The sequence below is a fragment of the Centruroides vittatus genome, unplaced genomic scaffold (genome assembly GCF_030686945.1).
Source record: "Centruroides vittatus isolate TY-2023 unplaced genomic scaffold, ASM3068694v2 contig_1078, whole genome shotgun sequence".
Classification (NCBI taxonomy): domain Eukaryota; kingdom Metazoa; phylum Arthropoda; class Arachnida; order Scorpiones; family Buthidae; genus Centruroides; species Centruroides vittatus.
In genome coordinates, this window is record NW_027120693.1 from 1,226,555 (window position 1) to 1,247,698 (window position 21,144).

Genomic DNA, 21,144 nt, shown 5'->3' on the forward strand with positions numbered 1-21,144 from the left:
GTGATTATCCTGTTCTAATAGAGCCTTTACTGCATATGCCTTGGATGTCTCAGTCAAGATAACTGAATGAAGTGAAAATTACTAAACCTGTTTTGGTCCTTATAATTAATTGAATACACATCTGTAGATTTATAAATCTCAATATGCTCAATATTGAGATATATAAATCCACACACAAAGAGAATTTGATTAATTACAAGGTCCAAGGCATGATATCGAATGGCATTCCTGGTTTGACATTCTAATTAAGCAGCATGAATATGTATTTATGTGCCATGTTAGATTAATTTAAACCAATCATAATGATGTGGTAATCTTTAAAATTTTAAATTTAAATCTTGTTTGGCTTTTATGTATTTGTTCTATTTCCATTATATATCTTAAAAACATTTGATATTAAAATGTTAACTCAATGAAGGTCATTATTGAAGTTAATTTTTGTTGCTTTATGTGGTTGAATATAGTGTTATGTTACTGAAGCAATTTCTCCCTGTAGTAAATTTCAGCTGTGTGTTCAGTAAAAGACACATATTCCATTGTTTTTATTTGTAAATTAGATCATCACACTAAAATTGTCTTTCTAAAAGTGTCATAAAATTTTTTTTTTATTGAATGTTTATAAAATTTTATTTTTTAAAACTAAACATATTAAATTAAATGAGATAATTCAAAACAATTTGATGAATTTGTGTAAGCTCTTAGTTTTCAGAGAATTGAAAAAGTTAATGAAATCACAAGAAAATGAACAAATGTTTAATTTTGGTAGTTAAAAGCACATTGTTTTGTATCTATTTTCAATCTGTTTGTAAGTAATAAAATAAATCATAAATAAAAAGAGTTTATCCATTATTTTCCTATAAAAAAAAATTATTTGTTTTAACAAAGTTTTATAGTGTTTCAATTTTAAGTAATCATTGCTAAAACAAAACTTTGGTCAAGAACATAACATAATTAATTGAAAATAGCTTTCCATAGATGTTATTTTAAAATTAGAATAAAAAAGAGCCAACAGATGAAAACTAATTTCTAATCACATAAACTAACTATTGTATAAAACAATTACAAATTCTGTTAACCTTAACTCAAGTACATACTTTATTATTATTTTGAGTAATGTGCTGACGAAACTTGAAGTGATGCAAATGGAGGGATTTGTAACTGTCTAAATTACAAACAGAAAACTCACATGTTTATGTAAGAAAATTTATATTGAAATGATGTGATTAATATAACAACAGCAGATTGTTATAGGTATGCAAATATATATATATATATTATTACATTTTATGAAAGTTTTATATATATACTTTGTTCATAATAAATTTTTTTGAGAAAGAGATACATTGTTGCTTGTTATTTAGAGAGAGAAAAATATTCACCATGCAATTAAAATTTCAAAATTTAATCATGTGATGTATTTGCCACGATATTAGTTTTTTTAAATTTTTGACCGTATATTGAGTTGTTTCAGCTAATAGACTTTTAAGATGGCTTTTCAAAGGTTGGTAGTTTGAATCAACTAATCAATCACCTGTTATTCTTTTTGTGATTAAGAAATTTAATTATCATACACATGTATATAATATACTATGTGGAAAATTTATAGACATTAATTTAATAATCAAGATAAAAATTAATTTAGAAGTCATAAGCAATTGTTAATTAATCTTGTTATATATCAGAGTACCGTATTTTACGGACTATAAGACGCACCTTAATTTTTAAGCAATTTTTAAAAAAAATGCCTATAAGACGCAGCTGAATTTTGGAGGCAATTTTTCGAAGAAAAAAGTGCGTCTTATAGTCCGTAAAATATGGTATATATTTTTAAAATATGTAATAAATTATAAGGTTTGTGATTTCTAAAAGTAATAATTTATGTATGTTTACAGGTAGTTTATCCCAATTATTACGTTCAAAGTGGGGGCCATTAAAAGATAACGAAGCTACAATTGCATTCTACACAAAACAGATACTTGAAGGATTAAAATACTTAGTTAGTAAAATGTTTTATTTTTATTTAATAATTTAATGTATTCTGATAATTTTTTAATTTTTTGAGATTTTCCGTGGATAAACAGGAATTTCAATAACATACTTAATATCATATTTTATCTGATTGATATAGCTTGTCATTGTTGAAAGACTAATATTTAATGATTTTGTTTTGATGGAATCAAAATAGCTTTTAGTAAAATTCATCGTTCTTGAGAGCATAAAAACAAAAATTATGATATAAATAAATTTTTGTTTTTTTGAAATATGAAGTTTGTTAATTAGAACTTAATGTCAAAAATTTACTTAACTATTAGATGAATGGTAGATATGTTCAAACTTCTGTATTGCAACACTAATTTTGTATATAGTGAAAAATGGAATGTTGTATATAAATTGTTGGCCATTATGAAACTGGTATTTTACAATAATTTATATTATTCATTGCTTTACAAATAGGTATGATTCATATTTCTCTAGAGATTGGATTCTTGATGATGAATTTTGCTGAAGTTTTATTGTGAAATAAGATCTAGCAAAATCTTGTGTGTTTAAATTAAAAAGTATGAAAATGAAATGAAAATGTTGAATAGAATTTTTGGTGCATCTCTTATATTATTCAAATAAATGGAATTAAAAATCTACATCTCTGAAGGATGGACTGTGTTAACAATTTAGAAATTATGTGTAAACTCTTGTTTATAAGATAATATAGGTTCTCTAAAGTAAGTAATTAAACAATAAAAATGAAAGATATTAAATTTGAAAGTTGTGTTGTCATATTTAAACAAGTTTTCATCAGTAGGAAATTGGAGATCAGTTTTAGTAAAGAGATTGCTGACTTGCTTGATTTTACTAAAGTTATTTTATTTTAATGATTTTAATTACTAATATTGTGTGATCAAATGAAAGTATAACTTGTGAGAAATAGTGCAAAGAATTTAGTGATGCTGTGAGTCGAACATTGTGACATTGGGAGTTGGCAGTGCGTCAAGTTCACCTATTTGTATTATGATATTCATGTGTATCTAACAGAAATGGAAAATTTTCTGTTGTTGAAATGTTATGAATCTATTTTGCAATATTTTAATAATAATAATTTTATTTTTATGTTTATTATGAATCAGTTTAAGATTTTCCAAACATTTTTTGATATGGTTTATTAAAAAAATATTTACATTTTTTTTAGCATGATCAAAAAATAGTTCATCGAGATATTAAAGGTGATAATGTTTTAGTGAATACATATAGTGGAATTGTGAAAATATCAGATTTTGGAACATCAAAACGACTCGTAGGGGTTAACCGGGCAACCGAAACCTTTACAGGTAACTTAAACTATATTTAAGTCTATAATTTTATATTGCAAAATAAATAAATAAAAGAATTTTTACAGTTCTGTAGAACTTACTTATTAATTGGTGTTAAAGATTCATCAAAAAATCTACAAAATGCTGTTTGTGTTAACAGTTAGCTAGCTTATGATTGATTATTTGAAAAATTTTTATTTAACAAGCTTTAAAATGATCAAAAACATTTTAATATCAGTCTTTTAATGTTTGTCTTTTATTAAAATCTCATGTAATAAAACTGCAATGATCTTACTGATTAACTCAATCATTTACTAACACAAAATGTTATAGTAGAAGCAGAATTATAATAGTTGACGAAAGACATTATAGTATACCAGAAGAACTCAAAATCTCAAAAAAACAAAATAATTTGTTCTTTGAGACATCAACGTTTGCCTTCCTACATGACAAAATAACATCCATATGATTGATTTTTAAACACCATTTATTTATTTAAAAAGTTGTAATAACTTTTTAAACACAAAATCGGTCAAAGTCTGCTTAATCCGTTCAAAATGAAATCGGCCAATGGGAAAGTTGTTTGACTGGTTTTTCTATACAATTTCCCTTTGTAGCCTGAGATGTAAAAATTTAGTTTTGAAGAACATGGAAAACAAAATATTTCAGAACTTAAACTGGAAAGAGTTAAAACAATAAATTTGCTCTTCATTGCTTTAAATGATTTTTTTCTTTTTTTCTCAATATTAGTTTTTATTAAAACTTATCTATATATATAATCGAAACGAGTTGATAATAATAATAATAAGTGCAGAGCCCAAACGGTTAGGAGTTGAAAGTTGAAATTTGTTACACAGTTAGGGTACGTCACGAGAACGCACACTAAGAAGGGATTTTTCGAAGTTCCTCCCCGCAGGGGAGAGGGACAGGATTAAGGCTTAACACTTCCATCAACAATGGAAATGTTAGGTAATAATGGAAGTGTTACATAACTATAAGGTTTACTATAACGTAATAATCTTAATTTTCGCTAAAACTGTTAGGAGTTGAAAGTTGAAATTTGGTACACGGTACCAAATTTAAGTACCAAAGTGTTAAGAACAATGGAAGTGTCAACAATGGAAGTGTTAAGTAGCAATGGAAAAGAAGAGAAAGCGATGTGCAAGATTTACGGGCGCTGGAGGAAAAAAAGAAGAAAAGAGAGTAATATGTTAGAACATATTCGATTTTCAAATTTAAACAGATTAGTTCGGTTTTTCTCGACCTTTCTTCTTTAGAACATTCGATGAAAATTGAACGATATAATCAGAGCACATTGTGAAAATCGAACAACATTAGAACATTCGATTTTTAAATTCGACCTGTCTTTAGAAACATTTAGTTTGTTGATGAAATTACTCTTTTTCTTTTTTGACTATAACGTAATAATCTTAATCTTCGCTATTGTTACTTTTGCCCGAGCAACGCCGGGCCTACCTGCTAGTATTACATAGATAAGTGAAATAATATATAAAGTTAATATTGTTTACAAAGAATTGTTTTAAATTATAGAAATGTAGAGGTGGTTTCAGAGTAACTCAAAACTGCCAAAGACAGTCATGTAGATTCACTAACAATAATATAAACTATTAACATTTCAAAAGCAAAAATTATGGAATAACTATTCAAAGCTAAAAACATATTAATGTCAACTAGTTTTTGATCTCATTATTTAATTCATTGGTAAATTCATTTAGTTTTTAGGTAGATTACTCAAATTTGAGAACTAACAATGAACTTACCAATGAATGGAATAATGAAATTAGTTAATTATGTTTAAACTTTTAATGTTTCATTTAGAAAAAGTTAATTTTCTGAATTATAAACATGCAATATTATAATATTTTAGAAACATAGTATCTTAAAAAAGTCATAATTTATATGCAAATAGCTCTAAAGTGTTCTTAAAAAACCAGAAATATTTTACAGTTAATTGAAATGAAATCTTGGGTTGAGTTTGATAAATATAGGATTTCTAAAAGTCCATTTTATTAGGGAATATTATTTTAACAATGCTGATACAATATACCCTATTTTTAATTTGTAGATATTGAGATATGAGTCCCTATACATTGCAAGAGTATCTGCAAATTAAAACTAATATTTAATATTGATGTTGATAACATTATTATTATATTTTAGAAGTGGGTTTTTAAGACATATTCTTATACTTAAAAAAATACAAGCAAATTTTACCGAATGAAAAATGATTTTTGCTTACATTCTATGATTTACAAACGTCGGAAAAAAAATTTCTATTATTAATTAATTGACATTCATTCATTTGATTGATTTTTTGATGATAATGTGATAATGAAAATTTTTTAGGTTTTATTTTATGATCTTTATGTATTTGTTTCATTTTCTACATTTTAATTTTAGGTACCTTACAATACATGGCACCTGAAGTAATAGATAAAGGATTTAGAGGCTATGGAGCACCTGTAAGTATTATTTTATACCAAAATTATGAATTAAATTATTTAGCTAAGCCTTTAATAAATTATCTGAGAACATGATGCTATGTTACTGGTACAAATTACATTGAAATTTTGTTAGTTTGTAAATTACAGCTTTGCATTTAATATCTTTTTATATATATTTATTGTAATTAGATACATTTTAAAAACAAGATGATAAAGAAATTCTAGTAATATTTCAACTTTTCAGAAATCCATATAATAGATGTTAATGGAATCAGAAAACTAATTGCTTCTATTTACAATAACTTCGTAAACACTTTGACTGATTAAATTAATCTTCAGAGGAATATATTAATAAAAAGTAAATAAAAATAAACACTAAAATACAAAACCACAGATTTCAAACATTATTATACATCTGAAAGTTTTGAATATATACACTCGACTCCGCATAAGTTGACACCCCAAGGGGAAGTGGAAATGTGTCGAGTTATCCGATGTGACGACTAAAGCGAAGTTGGAAAAAAAACTACAAAACTACAATTAATAAAATGCAGTAGTGTGTTATACAGTAGTATAGGCTTACAATACATTGTGTCCTCCATTTACAATTACTCTGTAGATGAAAAAGTGAAAAATTCATTTAGTGTTGTTTGTTTTGAGCGCTTAACCGTCTCGACTTTCTTTTTCAACGATCACGAACGCCTTTGAAAACATCATCTTCGCAATTGTCAATTGTTGGCAAGTAACATCTAAGGATTCTTAATGCCTCTGGCATGAGAAAATGAAAAATTGGATTCTGTGTGACGTTGATGTAGATTGTATATTTTCTTTTTGTTTATCTGTTATTATTTTATACATAAAAATATATAAAATGTTAAGGCATTTTTATTAATATGTATATATATATTAATAATAATAATACATTATTAAATATATTAATTATATATTAATAAATAAATCGACTCCCCCTCCTGAAAAAAAAAAGAGTTTTCACCACACGTGCGGAGTGAATTCATTTTTTCAGGAGGGGGTGACGACTTATTGGAGTGTGGGACAGCAAAAGTATGTCGACTTATCCGGTGGTGATGAGTTAAACTGTGTCGAGTAAACCGGAGTTTTTTAACATTAATGCCTATGTAAGTCGGCCGGGACCACAGAAAAGTGACTACTTAACAGATAGTGTCGAGTTATCCGGGTGTCGACTTATGCAGACTCAACTGTATTTTTATTTTTAGCATGTTTTAAAAAGATGAGACAAACTTCTAAATTTAGGAAAACAAAACCAAATTTTTTATTTAGAAGCATTTTTGTTTTTTTAAAAGAACATCATCAGCAGAAAATTGTGAAGAGCTTTAGAATAAATACATTCAAACCTTTTTAAAGATTTGGAGAAGTTGTCTTTGTTCAAGGTCGTATAATTTGGGTAGCCATGAATCTGCACATAACACTATACCATTATAATTAAGTTTTTTTTTTGTTTATTTCCTGTATTTATTTATTTTGATTTCACATTATTTTTATTAATTTTTGTATAATTATAATTTTTTTGTAATTTTAAATTTAAAGAAGTTCAAATGTAGCGATATTCTTTTCAATATATTTTTTTCTAATGCACTTTGTAATTTTCCAGTTGACAATGATCTTTTAAAAGAACAAAAATGTTTCTGAATAAAATATTTGATTTTGGCTTCCTGAGTTTAGCATTTTTGAACATGGTGCCAAGTGCAATGTAATTTCTGTTGATTAGTATATTTCTCTAAAGATAAACTTTATCAATCCGAAAATACTTAGGAAGTTGTTATTTACAGAAATGATTTTCTATTTTATTTTTCTGTTTCTTTTTATTTGTGATGACTGTAATAAAATAACTTTTTATGAAAGTGGCAATGGTCAATTATTCTTAAAAAAAATCTTGAAAAAATATCTCAAATGCTTTTAAAAAAATAATGTCAAGGACTTTGATTGCTGCTTTTTTATTTAGAGAGACATCACGAAACCACTTTTGTTGTAGGCCGTTACAGAAGCCAAAGTATTGCACTCATTGTTACAGATTCTGTCTATCATAATTCAACATATAAAAATTTATAGTGTAGATTGTAAGATTATAAAAATAAAGTGACAGTAATCAATTTTCTTTTAAAATCTGTAATAAAAGGTTTGTTCTAAAAATCTATAATAATAGAAGTTAAGTTTCTGAGAATGATAAATGATTGTGAATTGCTTTATATTATTTTAGGAGTTTTTAAGAAATTTATTGACACATGATTTTTTTATCAATGAAATAAAAGGAGATAAAAGTTTTTTACCTGAATGCAAAGTTTAGAAATTTTTGGAATATTAAATCTTAAATGTACGTACTATAACATAGTAGAAATTTATTTCTGTTATTTGGAAAGAGAAATTTATACCATTTAATACTTATATAAATTATATTATATAGAAATAAATACACAAACACAAATATTTTAAAAAGAAATAAAAAAAAAAATGTTTAACATGAGTGTGTGTTTTACAATTTCAATTATTATTAGAAATATATTGCATTGTTTTTTAAATATTTTTAATGCCTAAATGCTATTTCTGTTTATAAGTGTATAAGTTTTCAAAATTGTATTTTGCAGGCAGACATATGGTCTTTGGGTTGTACTATTGTTGAAATGGCTACGGGTAAACCTCCATTTGTAGAAGTAAGAAATTTTTTATTTTCTAAATGGAAAGAAATTTCTTCTTTTATTAAAGAATTAATTATGATTAACTTTGATATTATATAAATAACTTTAATTGTAGTGTACACATAACTTTGAAAGATTATTTATATTTTATTAAGTTGAAAATATAAATTTTTTCAGATGCGAGATTATAGATAGATAATTTCCATTCAGCATAGTGAGAGATAACTGTAATTTTTATATAATATATTCAATGGACTTTTGATATAATAACCACTGCATATAGTGAACAGTTCTATTTGTCTTGTTTGCTGTATGTAAAGAAAAAATACAAATGGTTGAAAGTTTACTGTGTATGAATATAAACCTGAAAGGAAGTTGTTCGTTTTTCTTCTTAGTTGAATACCTTGGACCAAACTGCATTAAGTAAGAAAAGGAATTTCACTCAAAATAATTGAGTAGTGTTAATTAATAGCATGCTCAGTTTTCATCATGTAATGGTCTAGCAGATTTAGTAATAAAGTTTTGAATCTTCTGTTTGCTTTTCTTTAAGTTATTTTCTGGTCCATACATTAGCACAACTTGTTGTCTTAACTAACCTGGTTTTTGCATCGGAATCCACAGTCCTAACTAACCAAACAATCTGAATGTTGAGATGTACGTTGACTCTTTGACAGTAAACATCAGAAATGATAAACTGTAATATATCGAGAAGTTGTATTTATTTGACATAGACATTTTTGAAGCCAAGAGTCTTCATATTTAGATACTTTTATAGTTCAAATTTAAATAAAATATTTTTATTCACAGTTTATTATCTATATGTGAAATTCTAGAACTTATTTTACTTTTTTTTAATAAGTTTGTCTGTACACATATCAAAATCTTGTTTAATCAAATCCAGATTTTGCTATACATTAATATTAAATATTATGAATTCTTTAGTCTTAAATTTATCTTTCACTACTCAAAGGTTTATGAAATGTAACTTGATCAAAACTGTGTTATACATTTAATTTGAATATATAGATATGCCTTAATTAACATGATTAATTAATCTTACAATGTTTTTCATTATTCAAAATTATGTAAATCAATTATAATAATTAATGGGTAAAAATATAACTGATCCGTCATCATTTGTTACTGAGGCTCAAAAGTTTTAATGTATAATTTAATGTATGATTGCAATTAATCAAAACTACAGTAATCAAGGATATCTGTACAATGCTTTATATAACAAATTGAAGACTTTTCAGCCATAGCTTTTTCCATAGAACAGAAAAGGTTAAAGTGTAAATTTTTGAAAATATTAAATTACCTGTTTATGAATTATGTATTTAAAAATATTGTACATTTGATTAATAATTACTCCATTATAAATAATAGACATATTTAATGTTAAAGGTTTTTAAAAGCTTTTTTATAGTTAAAGCTCTTTATATATGAATATAAGAATATTTTATTTTTATGTTTGTGTTCATAAAAAGAGAATCCTTGCTTTTTATAACCTGATTACTTTTTGGGAAAATCATTATAAAGTGAACCAGCCTATTTCTTATAAACTTATCATAAATTTAGATAACATTCCTGGAAATATTGTTTGAATTATATTATATCACACTGAAATTATAAAATTTGTGGAATTTCATAATTGTAATTTAGGATACCCCAGCTTACTTAACAATGGTTTTTGAAAAATTGTTAAGTGAATCATTGTACTTTAAAATTAAATTTATTGTGGGTCATTGTTATTAAGTCAAAGTTTTGTTTGCAGAAATACAGTTTAAACTGTGTGATATTAGCGAGGTTGAGGCCGAAGTTTTAAACGTGAAATGTGTACGTCAGACATTCAGCGCTGCTTTCCTGTAAAACTAGAAGTTTGACAATGGTGTTTGGAAAGTCAGTGGAATCATGCTCGACATTCCAAATGCTATTGTCAAACTTCTAGGCTTACAGGAAAGCGGTGCTGAACATCCAACATACGCATTTTCACATTTAAAACTTCGGCCTCAACCTTGTTATTATACCATGGTGGTCAGCAATGGACATTGCAATGGAAAATTAATGCTAGTTTTAAAAGCAGGGAATCATGAAGTAAATGATTGTAAAGTGAGAAGTGTATTGTATATTCTTTCAGTATTCATAATAACAATTTTTCAGCTCGGCTCTGCGGAAGCTGCCATGTTTAAAGTCGGTTACTTCAAGCAACATCCAGAAATCCCTGAGAGCATGTCTGACAAGGCAAAGCAGTTCATTCTCCGGTAAAGTTTTATAATTTAATTTAGCCTTAAGGTGCGTTGCAAAAGTTTAGATCCACTCCATTCAGTTAAGCAAACACATCTAAAAAAACCAATATATACATTTATTGTGTAGGTAGCAGAAACATGTAAAATAATACATCATCATTAAACTAGCATTTTATTAGATGACTCTAAATGTATAAATACATAAAGTGAGATAATTCATGTGTTGCAAAAGTTTAGTTCCACCGTTTAAAATTACATATTATCGTCCCAGAAACCCCCGATTTGCACCCCAATGTCAAAAATATGATGATGCATGCTGTCTAAAAGTCACTGGAGCACATCTTGACTTCTCATCCCATACAGAGATAATAGCTGTCTGCAGTTCTGTGACAGTTGAAAACTGACATTTGTTGCCATACATCTTTCTAGCAAGGATTCCCCATAGGTTCTCCATGGGGTTAAGGTTAGGGAAATTAGCATGCCACTCCATTACATGTACACCATTGTCTAAGAACCACTCCCATGTAGTGATGCGTTCTCCTGTTGGAGTGTCCAGAATGGTCCTCCAACCCTCTCTCCAAATGCCATGAGGTGAATTTAAAACTTAAATTGTAATTAATTAATTAGCCATTATATAAATTTTGATGAAGGTCAATTTCTATGGTATAATAATGATGAGGTTCTTAAATTTGATCTTCAGATCTTGTCCTTTAAACAGAAATTTAAGAATAATGATGTTCCTTAGATTTACTTGAGTTTCTTAATTTAAATTTGAAGTGGAGAATATTTAATTTAAGATAATCAACATAAATATACAAGTTTACAATACAGGAACTTAAATATGTTCGTGTTTATATAGATGAGACCTAAGATGTCTCAAATATTGATTCATATCACTTCTTACATATTACTACTACAGTCAATTATTTACTCTTATTTAGTTTTATTCGAACGAAAAGTTTATATTAAAAATTCTTAATAAAATCAAATTTGACAATAGATTATAATTATAATTCACAAATCTTTTCACATAAAATAAAATGTGCTTACCAGAGAATTAATTTGATCCTAAAATCATACATAAGAAAGTTGAACAACCATGCCTTATTAGTTTCCTGCAGCAATGTAAGACAATTTTTCATTTGCCTATCATTTTTATAGGAATTAAACTTTTTGACAAATTAATTGAATATAATTTATTTTATCTAAATTTAAATAAATAAAAGATATCATACTTGTTTCTTGTAAGACATTTGATTTATGAATCTTATTGATTAATAAATATCTAATCGATACGTGTTATCGATTAGATATTTATAATTATATTGATTTATTTTGATGAAATGATTGATTAATTTAATTTAAATCTTAATAATATAATTCGTTAATTTAACTCGTACAGGTGTTTTGAACCAGATCCCGACAAGAGAGCGACTGCAGCGGAATTATTAGAAGAACCATTTTTAGTAGAGTAAGATATTTTGATTTTATTTAAACGTTAATAACTTTTTAATAAGATGTTTACAAATAATCTTTATAATATAAATTTTATACTATTATAAAAATATCAGTAAAGATGTTAATTTTTCACCAACATATTACAATTGGTTATGATAAGATAAGTTAATGAAATCAAACGTAGATTGATAACCTGTTTATACATTGACAAATATTTATTCCTAATTAAAGTGACTTTTTAATATTACCAAATTATAATTATATTGTTAATGAAACCCTTCACTTTACATAAAAAGTTAAATGATGTAATGAAAGTATTATTTGAGTTTTGTTCATTTTCCAAAAGTATTATCAATCAAATGACTGATGATTTGCCTTTCCAAGGTAAATCATGAGTCATTTGATCGATTCATGATGATTCAATTAACAGATTTTACCAGAAGAGTTTCTAAAATTATAATTGGGGGTGAAAGGTTTAAAAATTATGATTTTTGAAGATTTTCTAGTAAAAATTTGTCAATTTAATTGATTTAATCATTGCGAATTGATCATATGACTGATGATTGAATTAATTGATTCATTGTAGTTAAAGACAAGTTTTTCTAATTATCTGTATAACATGGAGTTGTCTTTAGTTTAACACAAACATATTTAATACAGTGAATATAATATTCTGAAGTCTGATAAAAGCTTAATTTAGTTCTGATTAAATTTATTTATTTTGTATTTTATGAATAATCTATTGTTTTCACGGATAAACATTCTTATTAATAACTTCAAATTAGTAAATGGAACTGAATGCTTTATATTAAAGTCTTATAAAAATGCAAGTTACATATTTTCTATAAAAATTCACTTCTGTTTTGCTAGAGAAGATGTGGATAATATAAAATTAATATAAATATTGTGAAAATAATTCTTAAAATGTTCATATTAATGGTACAAAAGTGCAATTATAATTAGAGTAATTAAGGTTTAATTGCATAATTGCAACTTTTTCTTTTTTTAGGACTTTTCTTATCAGAAAATTTCTTAATATTAATCAACTAGTTATATAGAATCATAGAAAAAATCAAATTAATTGATCTGATTATAAAATTTTCTAAAATATAACAAATATAAAGGATTTATATAGTATGATTGAAACATAATGTTAACTGAATGGAACATTATTTATATTTATTATTTATAAACAACTTATAATACAAAAAAGTTCTGTACAGTGTACATGATCATAATAAATATATGATTTTCTGCAGTAATGCAATCTTTAACTTTATTTTGCATTGCATTGTGCTTGTATGTTGAGTGATTTTGGGTTTGTCGTTTGCCACGAGTTCCGCAAGAGCTCAAGGCCGGCATGAAGCTGAAGTTGCTAATGTTACAGATGCTTCAATGCTAAACAAAGTGGGTTTTTCTTGTATATTATTCCTTTAGATATGCCAAAGAAATATTTGAATTAAATGACACTTGTTACTAATTTTTTGGTATTGTGACTAGAATCACCTTGTAATCAAAGATATAAATAACTGAAAATAGAAGGAATTAAAGTTTGGTTTTTAAAGATATTCCTTTTGTAGAAACAGATAGATTTGTATTTATTTTGAAAGAGAAATTTATATTGTGAAATTAATAATAAATTTATTTTGTAATTAATTTCTTGATGTAGAATTTGCTGCAAATGTGTAATTTTCTGATATGATCCTCAATTTTTTTTGTTTTTGCAGTGTGGGAAGGAAAAAGAAAGCTCATCGTCCTCTAGGACCGGATTTTCCAAGAAGCATTTCAGGTACATAAACCAAACTGTTTATCGATGATTGTAATTAGTTTGTTATGAATTTATCTCCAATTTCAGTACCTGCAGAAAGAAATTTCCGACTGGAGAAACCCGATCGGGTCGGGAGATTTGCCAGTACGGGAGACGAAGGGTAAAACCTCCTACTTTCAATTTTATTATTAATTCATTGCTTTAATTTTATGAGAATATTGTGCACTGAATTATTTCTAAATTTATTAATTAAAATAAAATTTAAACATATTTAGGTATTGACATAAAAATTATAAATATCGCATCAAATGTGTACAAAGAATTAAATCTTTAATGTTTCGAATGTAATCTATTTACATTGCTTGAATTAATTAAAGCAAAATCAGAAAAAATTGGAAGTCTCGTAAATTATGTTAACTAAAAGAACAAGTACATTCTTTAAATGCACATAAATACCTTATTCTGTCTAAAATATGCAAAAGAATATGAAATTGAATTGTCTTTTCAATAGTTTGTTTATAATATCTTTAAAAATGGGTTGTTGTTTAGTGGCCAAGATAATATGATATCAGCTGAACACTCTTGGGACCTGAATTTAAGTCAAATTCATAACTACATTTGTGAGTAGTTTGACTCAGATGTGTTGGGATCTTGTTTCTGGAGCTGCTGTCCCCACTGTGGTCTGGCTGCACCTGTGATACATATGAGAAAAAGTCCTTTTAGTGTTCATAAAGTGGAAAGTTTTTAAAAAAATGCACTTGGATTGTAAATTGTCTATGAAAATCAGTGCAATGTCTGATCTTTTATGAACTGTCCTGACCACAAAAATTGCTCTCTTCTGATTTAGTTTACTTTACATAACTATATTTTAAATTATTTTCTGTTTGAGCTGGACTTATGCAAATGCATTAGGTGAAATTTCTTCAAATTATTTTGCTATCTGAATTAGAAATAATTATATTTATTAAAAATATATTTTGCAGTTTTTCTATTCATTTATTTTACAAGCCACGAAACTTAAAATTTTACTTATACATAATTTGTACATTGCCGAATGCTATCATTACGTGGTATTCTTGTTACACTAATTTTAAAACCAATATTCTTGCGACTAAAATAGAATTAATTTGATTTGTTAGCATTTATTACTGCCATTTTCATTAGATAAAGTTTTTCATTGTATCAGAATTATTAAAATTTATCTACCAATTCATAAATTTGAGTTTAAATTATCCTTTAAAAACAATAAAAAAATTTTCAGAATTTGTTAAAATTTGCTAATAAATTAGATTAAAATTACATTTAATTGTTTAATTTCGGTACCATTTAGTATCAAATTTTAGTAATGTTAATTAGAAGAGAATATTTCTGTAATTTTATGGAATTTTTTTCTGTGTTTTGCCGAACGATTTAAAAGAAAGATAATGTCCAAACACACAACTTGAGGTAAATTGTTTAAAGCTACTATTACTGTACACAAAAAGACTTCATAGATTAAAAATTAAAAAAAATATTTACTTTAATGGAGTCTAAAGAACAAAATAAGACATGAAAACACAAGTTCTAACACTTTTGGATTTAATCAGGAATGCTTAAAGATTCTTAGAATGTACTAAGATAACAGTGTTTTATAATCCATTAAATGGCATTTATTTTGAAGAAATTATGAAATTCGCGATCACAAATTTATTTATTCAGTTATTGCTTAAATTGATGAGCATAAATCTGTAAGAATTAGCATGTGTGTTTTTGTGTTCTGTTTTGTTTTCTAAATCCATTAAAGCAAGTGCTTTTTTTGCTTTATGAATTTTGTGTCTTTACAAAATTTTTCTTACTACAATTTTTACAGGGTCGGGCACTAAAATTTTTATAATTTCTTACAAAAAGAATTTCATTATTTTTGCAAAAAAATTTAGAGAACAAACTGATTATTTTTCTTACAAGTAATTGGACATCAAATTAAGAACATATAATAAACACTGAATAAATGAACGGATGCAAAAACATTTACAAATGAAGTCCACATATTTTTACTGAGATGGAATCAGATAATTATGCTAAAATATATACTTCTAATCTTAATACTTTTATTACATTAGTTACCGTTGTTCTGGAGATATTTTTTTATCTTTTTATTGTCATTTACAAAAAGATTTGGTTTAATTTCATTAGTGTTTTTACCACAAAGTTAAAGACTTGTGAAAATTTTGTCAATACAATGAGCTGTCTTACTATCAACCATTTGGCCAACATCGAGCTATTTCTGTCGAGATTGTTTCAAATTTGATCGACACCTTTCTAATTTATTGTAAGTAGTTTGGATGAAAATATCTTTTCTATCCCTCGCTCATTCTGATTGCTCCGTGGTAATTTTAAATTTGGCACAAGGAATAACCATTCTGTTGAGTTTGACATACATATTTTGATATTATAAAATGTTTTTAGCCTATATTGGTAAAGTGTTTGGCTTCTAACAGCAAATTATACAAGAAATTATGATTTATTTATTTTTTTGTCTGCGACAGACATTCCGGTTGACATTCCGAAACTTAAAGATTTAATGATGATAAAAGTTCCAACAAATTTTGAATTGTATTTTGAATAATAATTAATCATTTTATAACACTATTTTATTTAATTTAAGTTTGGCTAATAATAATTTCATGATGTAATGCTTGGAATGTTGTCGAATGTTTCTGTTGTTGTTGTGTTTGTTTGCGGATGCATGCAGCTTTATTGTTAAAATGCTTGCCGCCGGCCCAATTTTGAAACCTAATCTGTTATTTCTCTTCCTTTTATTAAGCTCATCACTGTTCATGTGTAAGACGAGTCCGTCCGATTCTCTCCCACGAACCCCGACTTCGTTCTCTTTCAGGTAGGGGGCGCCAAAGTTAAAATTTTCTTACTTTCGATTACATTATATATTAAACCATTCATCGACGATTGTAAACTTTTCCGCGACGACGGGCGCTCCTACCGACTCGATAAACGTTGCCTGTTTAAACATCAGTCTCGAGTAACCGAAACAAATATGATTACTAACTTGTCGAAGTGTGTTGAATTTAAATTCTATGTGCATGACAAATAACTAATTTAAGTAAGTTGAATAACCCATTAATAATCATGAAACTGTTTAAAAAAAGGTGAGAAGTAACAATTAATTTAAATTCTATGTGCATAACAAAAAACTTATTATTTTGCAGAGTTAATTGAATTTTAATGAATATAAAATGAAGCTTTTTATCCAATAATACTTTGCCATTAACAAAAGATAAAATTCTTAGTCTGTAATTAAAGTATAATGTAATTTTAAATGACTATCTTTTTAAGAGAAAACAAACGAGTAAAATCTTAAATGAAAGTTGAATGAGTTACATGAGAAATACTGACAAGTCATATATAGCAATTTCTTCATTCTAAGATGTGCTCCTACTTAAGAATGTAAAAATGGGTAGAATTGAGAAAATTTAGCAATTCTAAATAAATAAATATTTAAAGCAATAGATTTCTATACAAACAAACATTTTTGACTGCCTTAAATATTTGTCTTTGTATCCAAATCTAAAGTTTTAACTTGTAAATATTATATACCAGAATGTATGAAATTTAAAAATTAGCAAATATAACACAGAAAAAATAGTTTTTTAGATCAATCTAGGCCAGAAATGTAACCAAAATTGTTTATTAAAGTTGAATATTACAATTAATTTTAGTTATAACTGCATCTTCAAGATATCTTTGAATAGATTAACAAATAATTGGATTTGGATATTTATTATTCTCCTTCTATCTTGAGGAAACCGTGTTTTGTATTTTCGTTTCTTTTCTTTTCTTTCGAAGACACAATGTAGTGACGTAAACTTAAACACTGGGCGAATTTTTCATCCTTTTTATTCGGTTGGAACGCTTTTTTATTACATAACGCGTTTCGGGCCGATGCCCCTCTTCAGCCAACTAAACATTAAAAAGTGAGAGATGACTATATACAAATATTTAAAATAAATATCGTGACAGTATACATAATTAGTTTTTTAGAGGTTGTTACCTTCTAAATCCTGGTAAGAGCTTGTATACCGTTAAAAGCTGGTCCGTACCTCATTCGGTAGTTTAGACGGATGTAATAGTCCAAGGGTACGAATCTTGATAAAAATTCCATAAAAAAGGAAGGTTTAGTATCAGTCAGTCTAGACAACACACCGGAAGACGAATCTCAGGTATGGTTTCACGAATATGATTTGTGAAAGAATAACCCCGTATACTTCTACAGACTGATACTAAACCTTCCTTTTTTATGGAATTTTTATCAAGATTCGTACCCTTGGACTATTACATCCGTCTAAACTACCGAATGAGGTACGGACCAGCTTTTAACGGTATACAAGCTCTTACCAGGATTTAGAAGGTAACAACCTCTAAAAACTAATTATGTATACTGTCACGATATTTATTTTAAATATTTGTATATAGTCATCTCTCACTTTTTAATGTTTAGTTGGCTGAAGAGGGGCATCGGCCCGAAACGCGTTATGTAATAAAAAAGCGTTCCAACCGAATAAAAAGGATGAAAAATTCGCCCAGTGTTTAAGTTTACGTCACTACATTGTGTCTTCGAAAGAAAAGAAAAGAAAAGAGATTTATTATTCTGTTTAGTGACCGATTACTTTGTTGTTACCGTATTTACTTGAATGTAACATGCTGTCGAATCTAAGATGTGGCTTAATTTCTGTGCGCTTATCCACAGATTTTATTTTTAATAGAGAACTTGAGACAAATTTATGTTCACAGAATTGCTTGGTATTTATTGCAAGTAAAGTAAGTTATAAATCATTTCCTGTCGTATTGAAATTGGAAACCTCTTTGCTTGTCATGTTAGGCTCATCTGAATCAACATTAATGTTGTTTTAGTCACATTCCCAAATATTAGTTTGAGTTTTAGTAAACTAAAACTATGCTAATCAGTGCCTAGATTTGATGTTCAATTCTACCCAATGCCGTTTAAATCACTGGAAATGAAACATTTCTCGAAAGAGTGCTGCATGACTTTTTCTGGGACTTCCGTCCAAGTACTTACAATATTACTATGCCAATAGATTAACAAGACTGAGCTAAGTTCATCTCTTAAATATTTTATATTACAAATATTAGTCTAACAAAATTATTAAAATGATGCCATAGAATTAGTGACAAAAGTAAGACATACAATACTAAAGGTGACTAATTATGATGTATTGCATTGAATCTAAGACACACCCTATTTTCAAAGACACTAAAACCTGAATAAAAGTATATCATACATTTGAGTAAATATGATACTTTTAAGGTCTTCAGAATAACTAAGCACTCGACTTCAGAACTTATTTTGGTTACAGTATTTATGGTGTATACCAGTGGTGCTCAAACCCGGGCCAAATCCAATCCATGAACATATTTGACACACCACTTATAAATGATAGAAATAGGCCTACTTTTCATGTGTGTGGAATATACAAATTATGTGGCTTTCCTACTTATGAAATAGGTGTAATTTAGCCTGCCAATCTAAATGTTTAGGTACAAAAGTCATAAGTAGGTGAACCATATATTTATAGTATATAATATACCTATATAGTATACCTACAGTATATATCAGACATGGGCAAATGCGGCTCTTGCTGAAAGTGTTAATTTCTGTTTTTTATTATTATTTTTACAATTTTATATTTATAATTTTGTGAAAATATGTTTATTAAAAAAATTCAATATTTGTTTTTATATTATATAATAAAATTGCGCGCCTTACCATACTATCCACCACAACAGTACACCTGCATAACACCACAACAGCGGCTCCCATGCATTTTGCAAAACCTACATTTCGGCTCCCACGAACTCTTGCTTGCCCACCCCTAGTATATATCAAGTACAATTTTTCGAGAATTCAATTAATGTGTTAGAATGATGTGTGTGTGATATACAGGGTGGGCCAGCGAAAACGAAACGGCAGAGTGTTCGTGTTCATCCAAGCAAAGTGCTCGGACAGGTCGATTTTACTCTCGAGGGGACATCTTTTGCAATAAAGTTTTTGCGATTCTGAATACAACAGACAACAAAAAAATTTTAAAAACTCATTTATTTTGTATTAACTAAACAAACATTTATTTCGAAAAAATGTTTGTTAGTTAATATTCAGAATCGCAAAAACTTTATTGCAAAAGATGTCCCCTCGAGAGTAAAATCGACCTGTCCGAGCGCTTTGCTTGGACGAACACGAACACTCTGCCGTTTCGTTTTTGCTGGCCCACCCTGTATATACAAAGAAGTTATCATATACATCTTTAAAACTACAATAAGAAAGTTCTATCCAGTATAAAAACAAATTTTTTTATTATTGTTTTTATAGACAAAAATTAATAAAAAATATACTTAAAAGCACGCATGATAACATGAACAACCCAGGATATCTTCAATTAAGCTGGGTATAATTCGATTTTAATTGAAGATATCCTGGGTTGTTCACGTTATCATGTGTGCTTTTATGCAAATGAACTTTATGATTACCCAAAACACCACCAGAGGACCTGAACCAGTAAAATATTGTGCTAAAGGACAAGGTAGATGTGATCAAAAATTGTAACCATTGTTTTTAGTTTTAAAGGATGCCGAATCCTCAAATAAAAGGTCGGCGTTTCGATCAATTTTAACTTTGCGTGAAGATTTTTTATAATTTACCATTTGATCTAATGAAGTTTATTCAAGCCAATACACTGTTACTTCTGTGGTGGAGTAAAAACGGATGTAAGATAGACTCGAAAATTTTATATTTTTGTAAATAGTCATAATTCAATTTTAATTCAAAAATATACTGTTTTTAATTTTCAAATTATCCAATATATTAAAAATGTAGAATAATAGCATACCTTAAATACCAGTAACTTTACTATTAAAATACAGAGAAATGTTTTCAGATGTTTGACCCCAACCTTCATCAAATCCTTTGATATTCAAATGCTAACCGAACCAACGTTTTGATCTTTGGAGTTAATGTCTCTTTGTTGAATTTTTATAAAAGTTTGAACAAACTTAAATTCTATACATTCTAAAGAATCTATGCCACAATTTATGCTTAATGCAGCATGATAATAGGAAACATAAATTACGATAAAGATTGATTTATGTACAAGAATAAAAATGGAATTAATGTTGTAACTGAAATGCAATTTGAAAATATGTTTACAGAATAGCAAAATGATA

At 27.3% G+C, this 21,144-nt stretch overlaps 1 protein-coding gene across 4 annotated transcripts in view; it reads left to right on the plus strand.

Annotated features, from left to right (window-relative positions):
* Positions 1–21,144, plus strand: part of Ask1 (apoptotic signal-regulating kinase 1) — a 91,763-nt gene that overhangs the window by 49,410 nt on the left and 21,209 nt on the right. For 3 of the 4 annotated variants that reach the window (XM_067268929.1, XM_067268926.1, XM_067268934.1), the window contains 9 exons: positions 1,893–1,996; positions 3,185–3,323; positions 5,727–5,788; positions 8,392–8,457; positions 10,603–10,703; positions 12,091–12,159; positions 13,874–13,935; positions 14,002–14,074; positions 16,718–16,789. In XM_067268929.1, the coding sequence (XP_067125030.1) occupies positions 1,893–1,996; positions 3,185–3,323; positions 5,727–5,788; positions 8,392–8,457; positions 10,603–10,703; positions 12,091–12,159; positions 13,874–13,935; positions 14,002–14,074; positions 16,718–16,789 (748 nt within the window). The remainder of the gene's footprint in view (positions 1–1,892; positions 1,997–3,184; positions 3,324–5,726; positions 5,789–8,391; positions 8,458–10,602; positions 10,704–12,090; positions 12,160–13,873; positions 13,936–14,001; positions 14,075–16,717; positions 16,790–21,144) is intronic. The other variant, XM_067268941.1, reaches the window with a different exon arrangement.